Here is a 15,593-nt window from a genome sequence, read left to right as displayed (position 1 = left end):
TTTGCTATCACAGACTGGAACATGTTCCAGGATTCCTCCAATGGCATTGAGGAGTACACCACATCAGTCATTAGCTGCATCAATAAGTGCATCGATGACATCGTACCCACAGTGACTGTACGTACATAGCCCAACCAGAAGCCAAGGATTACAGGCAACATCCGCACTGACCTAAAGGCTAGAGTTTCCGCTTTCAAGGAGTGGGACTCTAACCCGGAAGCTTATAATAAATCCCGCTATGCCCTCCAACGAACTATCAAACAGGCAAAGTGTCAATACAGGACTAAGATTGAATCGTACTACACCGGCTTTGATGCTCGTTGGATGCGACAGGGCTTGCAAACCATTACAGACTACAAAGGGAGGCACAGCCGAGAGCTTCCCAGTGACACGAGCCTACCAGATGAGCTAAACTACTTCTATGCTCGCTTCGAGGCAGATAACACTGAAACATGCATGAGAGCACCAGCTGTTCCGGAAGACTGTGTGATCACGCTCTCTGAGTAAGACCTTCAAACAGGTCAACATTCACAACACCGCAGGGTCAGATGGATTACCAGGACGTGTACTGTGAGCATGCGCTGACCAACTGGCAAGTGTCTTCACTGACATTTTTAACCTCTTCCTGTCTGAGTCTGTAATACCAACATGTTTTAAGCAGACCACCATAGTGCCTGTGCCCAAGAACACTAAGGTAACCTGCCTAAATGACTACCGACCCGCAGCACTCACGTCTGTAGCCATGAAGTGCTTTGAAAGGCTGATCAAAGCTCACATCAACACCATTATCCCAGAAACCCTAGACCCATTCCAATTTGCATACCGCCCCAACAGATCCACAGATAGGAACACCTATGTGAGAATGCTATTCATTGACTACAGCTCAGCATTCAACACCATAGTGCACTCAAGGCTCATGAATAAGCTACAGACCCTGGTTCTAAACACCTCCCTCTGCAACTGGATCCTGGACTTCCTGACAGGCCGCCCCCAGGTAATAAGGGTAGGTAACAACACATCCGCCACGCTGATTCTCAACACAGGGGCCCCTCAGGGGTGCATGCTCAGTCCCCTCCTGCACTCCCTGTTCACTCACGACTTCACGGACAGGCACGACTCCAACACCATCATTAAGTTTTCTGATGACACAACAGTGGTAGGCCTGATCACCGACAATGACGAGATAGCCTGTAGGGAGGAGGTCAGAGACCTGGCGGTGTGGTGCCAGGACAACAACCTCTCCTTCAAGGTGTTCAAGACAAAGGAGATGATTGTGCACTACAGGAAAAAGAGGTTCGAGCACGCCCCCATTCTCATCGACGGGATTGCAGTGGAGCAGGTTGAGAGCTTCAAATTCCTTGGTGTCCACATCACCAACAAACTAACATGGTCCAAGCACACCAAGACAGTCGTGAAGAGGGCACGACAAAATCTATTTCACCTCGGGAGACTGAAAGGATTTGGCATGGGTCCTCAGATCCTCAAAAGGTTCTACAGCTGCACCATTGAGAGCATGCTGACTGGTCGCATCACTGCCTGGTATGGCAACTGCTCGGCCTCCGACCACAAGGCACTACAGAGGGTAGTGCAAACGGCACAGTACATCACTGGGGCCAAGCTTCCTGCCATCCAGGACCTCTATACCAGGCGGTGTCAGAGTATGGCCCTAAAAATTGTCAAAAGACTCCAGCCACCCTAGTCATAGACTGTTCTCTCTGCTACCGCACAGAAAGCGGTAAAGGAGTGCCAAGTCTAGGTCCAAGAGGCTTCTAAACAGCTTCTACCCCCAAGCCATAAGACTCCTGAACACCTAATCAAATGGCTACTCAGACTATTTGCATTGCCCCCCCTCCTCTCCCTTCCTCCTTTACACCGCTGCTACTCTCTGTTGTTATCATCTATGCATAGTGACTTTAAGAACTCTACCTACGTGTACATATTACCTCAACTAACCGGTGCCGCCTCACATTGACTCTGTACCGGTATCCCCCTGTATATAGTCTCACTATTGTTATTTTACTGCTGCTCTTTAATTACTTGTTACTTGTATTTCTTATTCTTATCTGTATTTTTTTAACTGAATTGTTGGCAGTAAGCATTTCACTGTAAGGTCTACACCTGTTGTATTCGGCGCATGTGACTAATACAATTTGATTTGGACTCCCTGTTTAAATAAAGGTTAAATAAAAAAAAAAATAAAATGACATGGGCTTAATCCTACCTATCTCTCCGATTTGGTCCTTCCGTACATTCCTACACGTACGCTACGGTCACAAGACACAGGCCTCCTAATTGTTAATAGAATTTCTTAACAAACAGCTGGAGCCAGGGCTTTCTCCTATAGAGCTCCATTTTTACGGAATGGTCTGCCTACCCATGTGAGGGACACAGGCTAGATCTCGACCTTTAAGTCGTTACTGAAGACTCATCTCTTTAGTAGGTCCTATGATTGAGTGTAGTCTGGCCCAGGGGTGCGAAGGTGAACGGCAAGGCACTGGAGCGACGAACCACCCTTAGTGTCTTTCCGCTGGGATTCTCTGCCTCTGACCCTATTACGGGGGCTGAGTCACTGGCTTACTAGTACTCTATTCCTAGCCGACCCTAGGAGTGGTGCATCACGTGAGTGGGTTGAGTCTCACAGTGCTGCCAGCGTCTCAGAGTGCTGCCTTGTAGGGCTAGCGTGTGGCTCAGTTGGTAGAGCATAGTGTTTGCAACGCCAGGGTTGTGGGTTCGATTCCCACGGGGGGAAAAAATGTATGAAATGTATGCTTTCTCTACTGTAAGTCGCTCTGGATAAGAGCGTCTGCTAAATGACTAAAATGTAAATGTAGGCTTGACCAGTGTCTCACAGTGCTGCCTTGTAGGGATAGGGTTAGGGTGTAGGGCTCTGGACATTATTAGTGCACTAAGTGGTACAGGATGCCATTTCAGACTGTCTGCTACTCTCCCAACAGACTGAGCATGCTACCAGGACAAGGTCTGTCTTCTATTCTGCCTGCCACCCTGTATCTGGAGGGGTTTCAGTCCAGACAGAACATGCTACCAGGCCACGGTCTGTCTTCTACTCCGCCTGCCTGTACAGTGCCTTGCGAAAGTATTCATCCCCTTGGTATTTTTCCTATTTTGTTGTATTATTACCTGTAATTTAAATGTTTTTTTATATCGATTTCAGATAATGGACATACACAAAATAACTTCACTAGGGTAGGGGGCAGCATTCGGAATTTTGGATGAAAAGCGTGCCCACATTAAACTGCCTGCTACTCAGGCCCAGAAGCTAGGATATGCATATAATTGGTAGAGTTGGATAGAAAACACTCTAAAGTTTCCAAAACTGTTAAAATAATGTATATGAGTATAAAAGAACCGATATGGCAGGAGAAAACCTGAGGAAAGTCCATCCAGGAAGTACTATTATTTTGAAAGGCTGTTTTTCAATTGAAAGCCTATCCACCATACAAAGACTTAGGACCCAGTTCACAATCTCTATGGCTTCTTCTACATGTGGCCAGTCTTTAGGCATTGTTTCAGGTTTTTACTCTGAAAAATGAGAGAGAAACAGCACATTCAATGAGTGGACAGTGGACATTTCCAGACATGAGTCCAGCGCGCGACGGGAGCGTGCCTTTCTTGTTTCTCCTTTTCTATTGACGAAGCTATTGTCCGGTTGAAATATTATTGATTATTTATGACAAAAACAACCTGAGGTTTGATTTTAAACATCGTTTGACATGTTTCTACGAACTTTTATTGTACTTTTTTGACTTCGTCTGGATGTTGAGAGCGCGCTTTGTGCCTTTGGATTACTGAACTAAACGCACCAACAAGATGGAGGTTTTTGGACATAAAGAGGGACATTATCGAACAAAACGAACATTTATTGTGTAACATGGAGTCCTGGGAGTGCCACCAGATGAAGATCATCAAAGGTAAGTGATTAATTTATTCGCTGTTTCTGACTTTTGTGAGTCCTCCTTGGCTGGAAAATGTCTGTATGGTGTTTTGTGGCTAGGCGCTGTCCTAACATAATCGCATGGTGTGCTTTTGCCATAAAGCCTTTTTGAAATCTGACACAGCGGCTGGATTAAGGTAAATTATCTAAAAACTCGTAACTCCGATTTTTTTAAATATTCGCATATGTTGTACAGTAGCTTTATTTTATTTTTTCAAAAATCAGAGGTTTTTGTATTATGCCCGCTATTGGTTGGGACACACCATGCTCCTTAATACAGGGTTGGTGTCATTTCAATCATAGAAATATAATCCGTAGAATAGACCTAGCTAGTACACCATTCAAATTGAATTTTAATTGACATTTTAAGTTTGAATTGCTACTACAAAGATGACTGCCGGTCCACTCACCATCGAATGTCAACTTAAATGGTCATGTCTATTCTAATATCTATATTTCTATGATTTCAATAGCTTGTCTATGGAGGATTGACAGTATAATTTAAAACAGATATTCCCATTCAAGTCAACATGCTCTGTTTGCACTAGCCTCGGCTCCAGGCTTAATATTGCACAAACTCAATACAGAAAGGATTTAATGCCCAATGCAAACATCCAACGCTCCCTCCTTATCAAGAGGTTTTCAGACCCTTCAACCACTCTTCCGAAAATATCAATTTATTTACTTTATTACTTTGCCATTACTTACATTGTACCCTATAGAAGACAAAAGTGACTCCAAACTCGATTCTTTGTCATTTTTTCCCCGTTTATTCAGTGATATGTATTTGCAATAAATGTCATCATTACAGGCCCGTGTCATTTACAAACATTGACAAAGGATACACTATGGTTGATTTTCGTTGATAAATGAAGACCACTATTTTTCTATAGAAAATTATGAGAGACAGAAAAAAAAAACATTAACCATATAGTAGCCAAAAGATCATATATAACATTACAATACACTAACAGTATTTAACTGTCAAATTATTCAGATCAGTGATGTGGTGCTGCTAACCATTGCCTGGCTTGCATCGGAAACATAGGTCTACATAAGAACATGATTTCAACAAGAAAAATAGCAATGGATTCACCGAGGCCCGTTTCTCAGGCATCGTATTGAGGAGGCAGGTGGTTCTGTTGAAACCCTGTACCCATACCGTCTCCCTCAGGACCCTTTGGGTAGTTCCCAGTCTGTAGAGGAAACAACACAGGACATCATATGACCTTGACTATGGTTATGTCCCAAATTGCACCCCCTCCTCTATATATAGTGCACTACTTTTGACTAGAGTCTGCACCATATCCCCTATACTGCACTGGTCAGAAATATAGTGCAGTATAGGGAATAGGATGCTATTTGAGATGCATCAAATGATAGACACTACACAGCAAATTGGCCCGTGTTGATTTTTCAGTGTAACATTTGTAGTGTTTACAATCACTCTGTAAGACTGATATTAACACTCAGTGGTGTAAAATAACCCCCAGTGTTGGAGTTAATAACCAGAGTTATTGTTTTACACTGTGGAGAGTAAAATAGTCCCATCAAAACCACACCCATCATTATCATCTTTCCAAGCATTCTCTACTGCAGGATGGTTTTTTTTTTAGGATTCATTTTCATATGTGTTTTTGCATGTACATTGATTGATTGATTAATCTTATGCTACACAAAGATAAATAACATACATTTTTCTGAACTAATCCAATCAGTTAGTTAGATTTATTAGACCATTACTGAAATGGTTGTTCTGGTTTCATTTATTTAGGTAGTGTTTTTTTTAAATCAGGTTTCCTAATCCTGACAGTCATTCTGAATGTAGGTTGAAGGTAAATAAAGAAATATAACTGTTGGATATCCAAACTCTGGCTGGATTCCAATAGGAATTACACATAATTAGTATAATGCGACTTGCAGGCCTGATGTGGCCTGTAAACCAGGAGTTTCCTAACACCACTGCGTTAGGGTAAATCTAGGCCACTTACTAGGCCAATCATTAATAGTGATGGAAAATCAAGGATTTCTGAAGGCTTCGGAGCTTTCACCAAATTGTGCAGAAAAACGGTTCATTACTCAGAGATTCATTATCGGTTCACAATGCACATTAGTGACATCTGCTGGTCAACAATAAATAGCAGCGTTTGATTAACAGATGTTTCCCCCCCAGCAAAACTCTGTGGCGCAGCAGTAAATGGTTGGCTTTAGTAGCTTACAAATTAGTTGGAAACCAGATTCACATCATGCTTCCATTTTTTGCCTTCCAGTTGACCATTTAAAAAAAAACTGAATCTATGGCATTATTTAGGATGCTTAAGACAGAAGCTTATACTACTGTATACTAAATAAACAAAAATTTTTTAACAAAAATTTGCAGAAAGTGTGGTTTCACATTAACAAAAATTAAAAGTGTGCCTTTACTAGATTTCGACCTCATGCCCTCATGTCCCTGAAAGTTCTATAGGCCCCTACTCTACCTGCTAAGCTACCAGTCAGATGAAACTACAAGTACAACATTTGAACTATATTTGCAAGTACAACGTCCAGCAAATCGGCAATGACAAATTTCAGGTCTGCTGCACAGAACTTCTGAAAGTTCTGTGCAACTTCTGCCGCATGTTTACTGTGAACACTGAGGCTGTACCCGCTTTAAGTTACAGTTTTACTGTGAACACTGAGGCTGTACCCGCTTTAAGTTACAGTTTTACTGTGAACACTGAGGCTGTTCCTGCTTTAAGTTACAGTTTTACTGTGAACACTGAGGCTGTACCTGCTTTAAGTTACAGGTTTACTGTGAACACTGAGACTGTACCTGCTTTAAGTTACAGTTTTACTGTGAACACTGAGGCTGTACCTGCTTTAAGTTACAGTTCTAACAGTGGTCAAGTAGGCTAGTGTGGTTATTTGATCATAATGTAGGCCTACCAGAGTGGCCTAACATAAAAAAACAATGGAGAAAATGCATCCCATAACATTTTTAACATGGAAATAGCCGTTCTATCATTCAGCCTACAGTAGCAGCCAATGTGTGGTGTTCCATGTAGGACCTACATTCCATAAGACTTTTGAAAAAAACATGCAGAGCTTGACATGAACCTGTTGATCCATTTGTCCTTCAGACAAGGAGGTGACTGAACATTTTGTTGTTGTTTGATGCAAGAAACCACTTTACAAAATAAAATTCATTTTTTCCCCATACCATTATTACAGAGAATCAGACCAAATATTCTACCCTCTGCCTATTGTCTCCTTAGCTTATTCAAGCCTGTCTCTAAATACAACACTACCCCTGTAAGACTCGCTTTTCAAAGATGGCTTGAAATGCACATGTTTTGTTCTCTTCTAGGAAGCATTCTGTTACGGATACAAGTGTGCATCCTGTGTTTCTTTTCTCGTTGGGAAATGACTAAACCGTTGGGAGATGTTGTTTGCATTTGTAGCTGAGACGGTCTCTTGTGTGCCCTGTTCCTGAGTGTTATGTGACTGACCATTGGTTGGTTTTGTCATGTTCTAACTTTCTAATACATAGGACAACTCTTTGTTCAAAAAGGATGCCGGTGGGCGGAGTTGGAAGGGTCGTCAGCTAAATGGGAAGCACCTGGGCTCGGGTGTGTCCCAGGATAAAGAGGCCTCTTCCCCAGTCATTGGGGAGACTCTCTCCATGCAGACACCTTGTTTTTGGTTGTGCTAGTTATGGTATCTAATAAATCTATATTTTTGATACTCCTTGTCTCCACGTTGTCTCCCTTTTGTTGCGAACTCTGAGCCGGTTCGTAACACATTCACTTCCCCATTGCTGACTACAGTACAAAGTATTGTAGCGACCCGCACAGACAGTTGTGGGTTATGTGTTAGGCTATTAGTGGGTTGTGTCGTACTTACCAGTGTTCGCGGGTTCATGCCAATCAACTTGCTATCTGCCAATCACGGGAATGCCTGGAATGTTCGGATACCGGGCAGCCTGGTGGTTGGCGGAGTGGCGTGGAGGGGGGTTGGGCAGGGGGATGGAGCATTGGAAGTTAAGACCGGGTTTTAGCCATTGTTCTCTCTCTTACGTCTGGGCTTCACAAGAGAAGGTCACGGTTGGTTTGTAGGGTACCTTTCATTTATTTGGCGTGGGCTACGGCCAAACAGTAGCCTGTGTTAAGTTGTGTTAATAAACCGTCCATTCGTTAACTCCATCCTCTGTCTGGACAATTGTTCCTTCATGATCTAGTCAGGTCATTACAGTATCTATAACTGGCCTATAATTCACTAACTAGCAAAGGATATGAACAAATGTGCACACGTGGCTACATGCAGCTCTCGTTTCATGTTAAAACAGTCCAGTTCAAAGTGAATGGCACAGATCCATATATGGCAATGGTTTATTTAGTATAGCCCTATTGCAGCTCTGGTTGGTTATGTCACACTGGTGTAGAGTACAGGCCTGAGTCGTGCCTGCCAATAGATTACCACTTTTCTTGGCATCCCAAGTGGCACCCTATTCCTGATATAGTGCACTCCTTTTGACCAGGGCTTATGTAGTGAATCGGGTGTCATTTGGGATGCCAAGAAAGAGATTCTGCAATGATTAAATATTATGATCTTAGATATATACAATTTTGACTCTGTAGGCTACACCCAGTAATCAGTTTAAATTGTAGATACTGTAGCATGTGTAATGTAGCTTTATTGTACACAGCAAAATCAATGGTATACATTTAACTTTGAAAGTCTGAAAGTGTAAAATGTACACTATTTTCAGTCAACATATGAGTCCCACTGAACCATCTATATTCCCCCTCGAGCCGATACCACAGTGGCCAATTTCAAATGAATGTAGCAATGGATGTTTTAAATGACTCAAGAAACTCAGTTACTAGGACACCGGTGAGATCTTATTTTTATATTTAAAAAAAATGATATTCATGTCGAGCCACCTATTTCACATGGCAACCCTGAAATTCAACCGGCCAAGGTGTCATATCTCGTAGTTGTTCTGAGGAGGGTAAGGTGCGTTGCTTGGAGTCATGCTGCCATGAGGTATCGGTATTTGACACACAGTGGAGGACACTTGCTAAAAAACAGACATGTCCATTTTAAGTCCATTTCAAGTCTTTGCTTAAACAAAAATACAGTGTATTCATGTAAACATGATAGTAACAGTTTCATTCAGCTTGATTGTTCTCCTCCTGCTATTTGAGGTGCCTTGGACGCTCAATGCTCTTACAGTTGCCAGAACATACTTGACTTAGTTTAATATTTATGTTTTACAGTATAGTAAGACTTACATGTATATGTAGATCTGTTTCAATTACTTATTCTGTGAGATTTTGTTCCAAAAGTCTCAAAATGTTACCCTGTATAAAAGCGATACTCTCCCACTCACTGTCCACTGGTTCTTGATTTTCTCCACATGACCAAAGTGATCAAAGAGCATTTCAAATGATTCTGTACGTAAAAACTCCATTTAGTATGATATATTATGTTGCATATGGTTTAAATTGATTTGTGGATGTCCATCGTCCATTTCGTATGATATGTTACGAATTGCAATTTGTACAATATATTACGAATTTCAATTTGTACAATATGTTACAAATTTGCAAAACGTATGATATGTTTTCCAGAGCTGACAAGGTAAAAATCTGTCGTTCTGCCCCTGAGCAAGGCAGTTAACCCACTGTTCCCCGGGCGCCGAAGACGTGGATGTCGATTAAGGCAGCCCTCCAACACTGTCTGCGCTTTAGTTGGACACAAGGGTGCAGAGAGACAACAGGTCAGCTCTTTCGTCCCACGACCAGGGGCTAGGTCATAGATGAACAAAAAGGTGTAATGGGTTTGTGCTAATATGTCACATAAAGCTTAAGCGAGCCGCCACCAGACATATGATCAAGTGGCCGGCTCCCCTGAGGAACGGAAACCGAGAAGCGATCTGTACGATGGGAGGACACATCCCACTAGTACAGCCACCGCGAAGCAACTGCTTCCTGTTGTCCCAGCTTGTCTCCGAAAAACGTTTGTGGGATAAGCCCCTTACTGGCAAGATGCCAATTAAGGACGCCGTGAACTTGGACTTGCACAACATGGAGGAATCCGGGTTTTGCAGCCCTCCCAAGGTGGAGCCATCTCTGGCCAACCACATCTACACCTTGTGCGGTGTACGTTCCACTACCGACGCCAAACTCCCTGGTAAGATGGATCACTTTACTGCTTTTGCCTTTAACCTCTTCGGGCTTGGGGGCAGTATTTTCACGTCCGGGTGAAAAGTGTGCCCAAAGTAAACTGCCTGTTACTCAGGCCCAGAAGCTGGGATATGCTGTTGGTAGATTTGGATAGAAAACACTCTAAAGTTTCTAAAACTGTTAAAATTATGTCTGTGAGTATAATAGAACTGATATGGCAGGCGAAACCCCGAGGACAAACCATCCCCCCCCAAATAATTCAGCTTACCACTATTTTCAATGGCTAGTACTATAATTATAAGCCCCTGTCCTCCCAAATTGCAGTTCCTAGGGCTTCCACTAGATGTCAACAGTCTTTAGAAAGAGTTTCATGCTGGTTTTTGGAAAAATGACCCAGAAATTGTAGTTTTCTAGGTGGCTCCCATTTTGGCTTGAAGTGTTTCCTTGCGCATGGACGAGTGCGCATTCTTTTTGTTTATCTCCGGTAAAGACAATAACGATTCTCCGTCTTAAATGTTATTGTTTATTTGCATAATAGGATACCTAAGGTTTGATTATAAACGTTGTTTGACTTGTTTAGAAAAGTTTATTAGTAACGTTTGGGATTCATTTTGAATGCATCTTGACGGAGGGAAACCGAGTGGATTTCTGACTGAAGCGCGTCAGCTAAACTGAGTTTTATGGATATAAAGACAGACATTATTGAACAAAAGGATCATTTGTGATGTAACTGGGACATTTTGGAGTGCCAACAGAAGAAGAGCGTCAAAGATAAGGCATTTTTTATATCGCTATTTCTGACTTTCGTGACGCACCTCCCTGGTTGAAAAGGATTTGTTATGCATTTGTATGATGGGGCGCTGTCCTCAGATATTCGCATGGTTTGCTTTTGCCGTAAAGCCTTTTTGAAATCTGACACAGCGGCTGGATTAACAACAAGTTAAGCTTTAATTTGATGTATTGCACTTGTGATTTCATGAAAGTTTAATATTTATAGTAATTTAATTTGAATTTGGCGCTCTGCCATTTCAACGATGTTGTCGAGGGGTTCCGCTAGCGGAACGTCTAGCTGACTTCCCACATTTTTTAGTAAAGGGGTTCTAAAGCCTAACTCCCCTTTATACAGGATAAGGTTTATAGGGTTCACAGCGAATGCCCCTTAGCCCTTTCTGGCTTTGGGCGGCCTTCACTCCACATGGTGTAGTTTACTTAGCTCGTTTCGGAGAACTCGGGAACATCCTCTCGGAGCTTCAGGTATAGCCAGTACAGCACACCATACTCTACACAGAGCAGGAACAAGACCTACCTGTCTCATAGCTGTCCGATTGGATTAAGAAGTCTGGCCCTCAGTTTCTTCATGAGCCTTTTGCAACACTGCCTGATGCTCTACGGCAGCGGTACCGGCCGTGGGTCATTTGGTACCGGGCCGCAGAGTAAGAATAAATAACTTACATTATTTCCGTTTTATTTATTATCTGAGTCTGAACGATGTTTTATTTTGAAAAATGACCGGATTCCCTCTGTTACAATCTGTCTATGACCCACTTGTGTCATTCACAGGGAAATGCTGGCTAGGCAAAAAATACCACCGGAATTTAACAGCGTATTGAATGATGTCGTTGAAGTTACTAACCCCATCAAAGCACACGCCCTTAACTGGCGCCTGTGAGGAGATGAACGCGGAGCACAGACACCTTCTCTTATACACAGAAATAAGATGGTTATCCCGAGGGAGATCGCTGGCCAGAGTGTTTGAATTACGAGAGCCGCTGCAGAGATTTCGCTCAGAAAAAAAGTCACCGCTGGCAGCACATTTCAGTGACGAGGAATGGGTCACAAAACTCGCTTACTTGTGCGACATATTCAACCTGCTCGATTAACTCAATCGGTCACTTCAGGGGAAAATGACAACTGTCTTCAAGTTGGCAGATAAAGTAACTGCATTTAGAGCCAAACTGGATTTGTGGGGATGGCGCATGAACAGAGTTATATTTGACATGTTTCAAACATTCACAGGGATTTTGGAAGAGACTGAGCCTTCATTGTCCCAGCTGGTGCACGATCACCTGTCTTTGCTTTTAAAAGAGTTTGAGCGCTACATCCCAAACACAAAAGACCCACGAACTGCCAAGGAATGGATCCGCGACCCATTTGTCAACAAACCAGGTGAATCCAGCATGTCTATGCAAGAAGAAGATCAACTGCTGGAGATCGCAAAAGATGGCGGCCTTAAAAGTATGTTCGAGACAACAACTCTGCCGGTGTTCTGGATTAAAGTCACAGCAGAATACCCTGAGATCGCCACAACAGCATTGAAAACCCTGTTGCCATTTCCGACATCCTATTTGTGTGAAGCGGGATTTTCTGCAGTGACAGCAACCAAAACAAAATGACGGAGTAGACTGGACATAAGCAACACACTTCGGGTGTCATTGTCTCCCATTACCCCTAGATGGGACCGTCTCGTTGCAGAGAAACAAGCTCAGGGCTCCCACTGATTTAGCGTTATGGTGAGTTGTATTTTTCATGCACTTTATATTTGATTTTGTGTTGTATCTTATTTTTAAGGCATGTTTAAACGTTACCATAGCGAACAGAGAGTTGTTAGGGGGCAGAGAGGATGTTACTCATGTTATGTTGTTGGTGCGATGTTACGAGGACGCTGCTAATAAAGTTGCATACGAGTACACAGTGGATTCACGTTTATTATTATATTTAATAAATACCACAGTTTTTATGCCGGTCGAATCATTTTATTTTGTGTATTTATCCGCCACACCTTAAAGGCCGGTCAGTGAAAATATTGTCTGACATTAAACCGGTCGGGGACCGCTGCTCTATGGCACACTTTTGACTGCGCTCTTACGCACGGTAGCCCCACGGGCTGGAATGGCTAGTGACCCCAAAGTGAGACTTTTGGAATGAAATTCCACTTGTGAAATATGTACTTAACTCCATAATATCAGAGAACTTGGGTAATGTAAATAACCTTGAGATTTACAACATTTTGTAAAAAAAAAAAAAATTGGACAGAAATCTAAGTCTATAGACTCACCTCAGAGGTGGAATGGCAGCACAGGCAGACAGCTCTGCAGGCGAATGACGAGACACAGATGGACACTATGAACTCCAGCAAGGAGAAAACAGCCAAAACACCGGATATTCCCTGGGACCTGACCTATAGACAGAGAGGAACAGGAAACAGCAGTTAACTAGACTACACCGCCATTTTGGAGCAATTATGAACACTTTGTCAACTTTCAGTTTCAATGTCGACTAAAATGAACTATAAACAAACTTTATAACAGTTATCTACCTTACTATTGCTTTCATGTTGCCAATGTCACATGTAGGCATAATTTAAATTAGCCTAATAAAAAATATTCAACAGTACAATATAAAAGATTATATAAATACCCCTTTATCAATTTACAATTATCTCCTGACCAATGAAAGTTAAAAATGAATAAGCATTTGGTATATACCCAGTACTGTTGACAGAAATCGTATGGATAGTCACAGTACAACATGATCCCAGCACTGTCTAAAGAATGGAGGATGATGCCAGTAAGAGCAGTAACCGCGGCGACAACATTCATTCCCAGGGAGCCTTTCACCTAAGGGACAGTGAGAGAGAGCATAAAGAGGACATGGGAACGGCTGGTTGTGGAAGGACATTTCGGAAGCATTGAACGCAATACCGAATTCAGTATGTTGTTATTCCTTATCATTGTTATTATTGCGATTCTTTAAAGGGGCAATCCACAGTTAATGCCAGTGGCCTCCACACTGCTTGTGTTTTGGGAGGAAAACAAGCAGATGAACGAAAAACATGAGTGCCTATCGTACAGTAGATTCTATGTCGTCAAATAGAGTGGAACTTTATAAATCAAAAGCCTAAACTTTATTGGGGAAAAAAATATTGATACTAACCAGACATTTGTTCAGTTTGTTGTCAGCGGCAACAGTGAGAGAGCCTGCAACTACATACTGAGAAGGAACAAGGAAGAGATTATTCAAGCGCATCCTAAATGGCTCCCTATTTCCTACATAGTGCACCATATGAATACTGTATCCCTATTCCCTACATAGTGCACCATATGAATACTGTATCCCTATTCCCTACATAGTGCACCATATGAATACTGTATCCCTATTCCCTACATAGTGCATTATATAGGGAATACTGTGCCTTTTGAGACACACATATTTCTACAGTATGACTAAAGTTCAAATGCAAGTTTAATTACTCCCACATAGAAGTCAATACAAAATGAAAATGCATGAGTGAATACATGGCATAGGCCTAGCCAAATACATATATGTTGATAAAAGTCATTGGTTAAGACAAATTGTTAGTTAAGACAAGTCATTATTTTTAAAGCATTACTTCAACTTAAATAAATATATTTTTTAAAGTGACATGATTTAATTATGAGGACGTTTTGTTTTGCATCCAGGCAGACAGGAAATGTAAGGGAGGATTGTTAGACAGAGCAGCTCAAGCAGCTCACTCACAATGATAGATCCCCAGACAAATATTCCACTGGCTACTCCAAAATTATCCAACCACGGTGCTGCAGCCATCACAATTCCTGTTACCAGCATCATCAAACCAATCATGATCTGTACGGCCTGTGAGAGGAAAACAAAGCGCAAAGCAGGAAATTAATTTTTTCTGTTCTTCCATTACATTCAACCAAAATTGTCATTTTAATTTGAAAATTCTTACCCCAAGCGCTTTTGGATGCCCTGCCCGGAAACTTCCCAGCACTGAGAAAACCGTCTGTCCCAGACAGTGAGGGGTAGAAGCGACCCCCTCCACCCCCGGGACCCCCACCCCGTTCCCATAGTGGTAGACATGGGTGATGACCACTACCCCATTAGTGGTGGTTGTTTGAGAGCTGGACATCTTCACAGAGATGGGAAGGATGTTTGTGTAAGAGAGGATGTGACTGGTTGTTGTGTGTTATGCTTTATACTTTACCTGGGACTTCCTGATAATAAGTTACATGAGACTGTCATGAATAGCAAGTGTGTCAGCCACTCATGAAACTTTGAACTCTCTCCATTGAATATAGGCTGTGTGTGTGTGTGTGTGTGTGTGTGTGTGTGTGTGTGTGTGTGTGTGTGTGTGTGTGTGTGTGTGTGTGTGTGTGTGTGTGTGTGTGTGTCATAATGACCTGCGGCACTTTGGGGTGGACACTCACCTGTCTCAATCAATGACGTACACTGTTGGATTACTTCATGGAGCAAAAATGTTTTTATTTTAATAACGGAGCATTTTCTAAATTCAAACACAACTGGACACAGACATTGAGACTCCTGTTTCCACCAATTGAGGACGAAGACGGCATCGCTAATGTCACGGTTGTCGTCTGGAATGGAGGACCAAAACGCAGCAGGAATGTGGATGCTCATCTTGTAGTTTATTTTAACTCAAAAAGAACACCAAAATAACAAACAAAAGA

The 15,593-nt window shown here is 42.3% G+C and overlaps 1 protein-coding gene across 1 annotated transcript; it reads right to left on the bottom strand.

Moving 5' to 3' along the window:
• Positions 1 to 4,699: 4,699 nt before the first annotated feature.
• Positions 4,700 to 15,049, bottom strand: LOC115207247 (membrane-spanning 4-domains subfamily A member 4A-like). Its single transcript, XM_029774221.1, has 7 exons — positions 14,855 to 15,049; positions 14,641 to 14,757; positions 14,056 to 14,112; positions 13,608 to 13,739; positions 13,178 to 13,300; positions 8,925 to 9,014; positions 4,700 to 5,148 (listed from the first exon to the last, which is right to left on the bottom strand). The coding sequence occupies exons 1-7, from the start codon at positions 15,032 to 15,034 to the stop codon at positions 5,062 to 5,064; spliced, it is 786 nt and encodes a 261-aa protein (XP_029630081.1). The 5' UTR covers positions 15,035 to 15,049; the 3' UTR covers positions 4,700 to 5,061.
• Between the last annotated feature and the right edge of the window lie 544 nt (positions 15,050 to 15,593).

The sequence above is a fragment of the Salmo trutta genome, chromosome 14 (genome assembly GCF_901001165.1).
Source record: "Salmo trutta chromosome 14, fSalTru1.1, whole genome shotgun sequence".
In the NCBI taxonomy this organism is placed as follows: Eukaryota; Metazoa; Chordata; class Actinopteri; order Salmoniformes; family Salmonidae; genus Salmo; species Salmo trutta.
Note: the sequence above shows the minus strand (reverse complement) of the source record. Positions and strands in the feature narration are given on the sequence as shown.

What these genes read in the sequence shown, in the direction of transcription:
- LOC115207247 (XM_029774221.1), bottom strand. Translation starts at nt 15,034, where the DNA reads ATGTCCAGCTCTCAAACAACCACCACTAATGGGGTAGTGGTCATCACC. An exon ending in GGCATCCAAAAGCGCTTGGG is followed by an intron (nt 14,758 to 14,854) that starts GTAAGAATTTTC and finishes TTCCTCTCACAG; the next exon opens with GCCGTACAGATCATGATTGG. An exon ending in GCTGCCATTCCACCTCTGAG is followed by an intron (nt 9,015 to 13,177) that starts GTGAGTCTATAG and finishes TCTGTTTTTTAG; the next exon opens with CAAGTGTCCTCCACTGTGTG.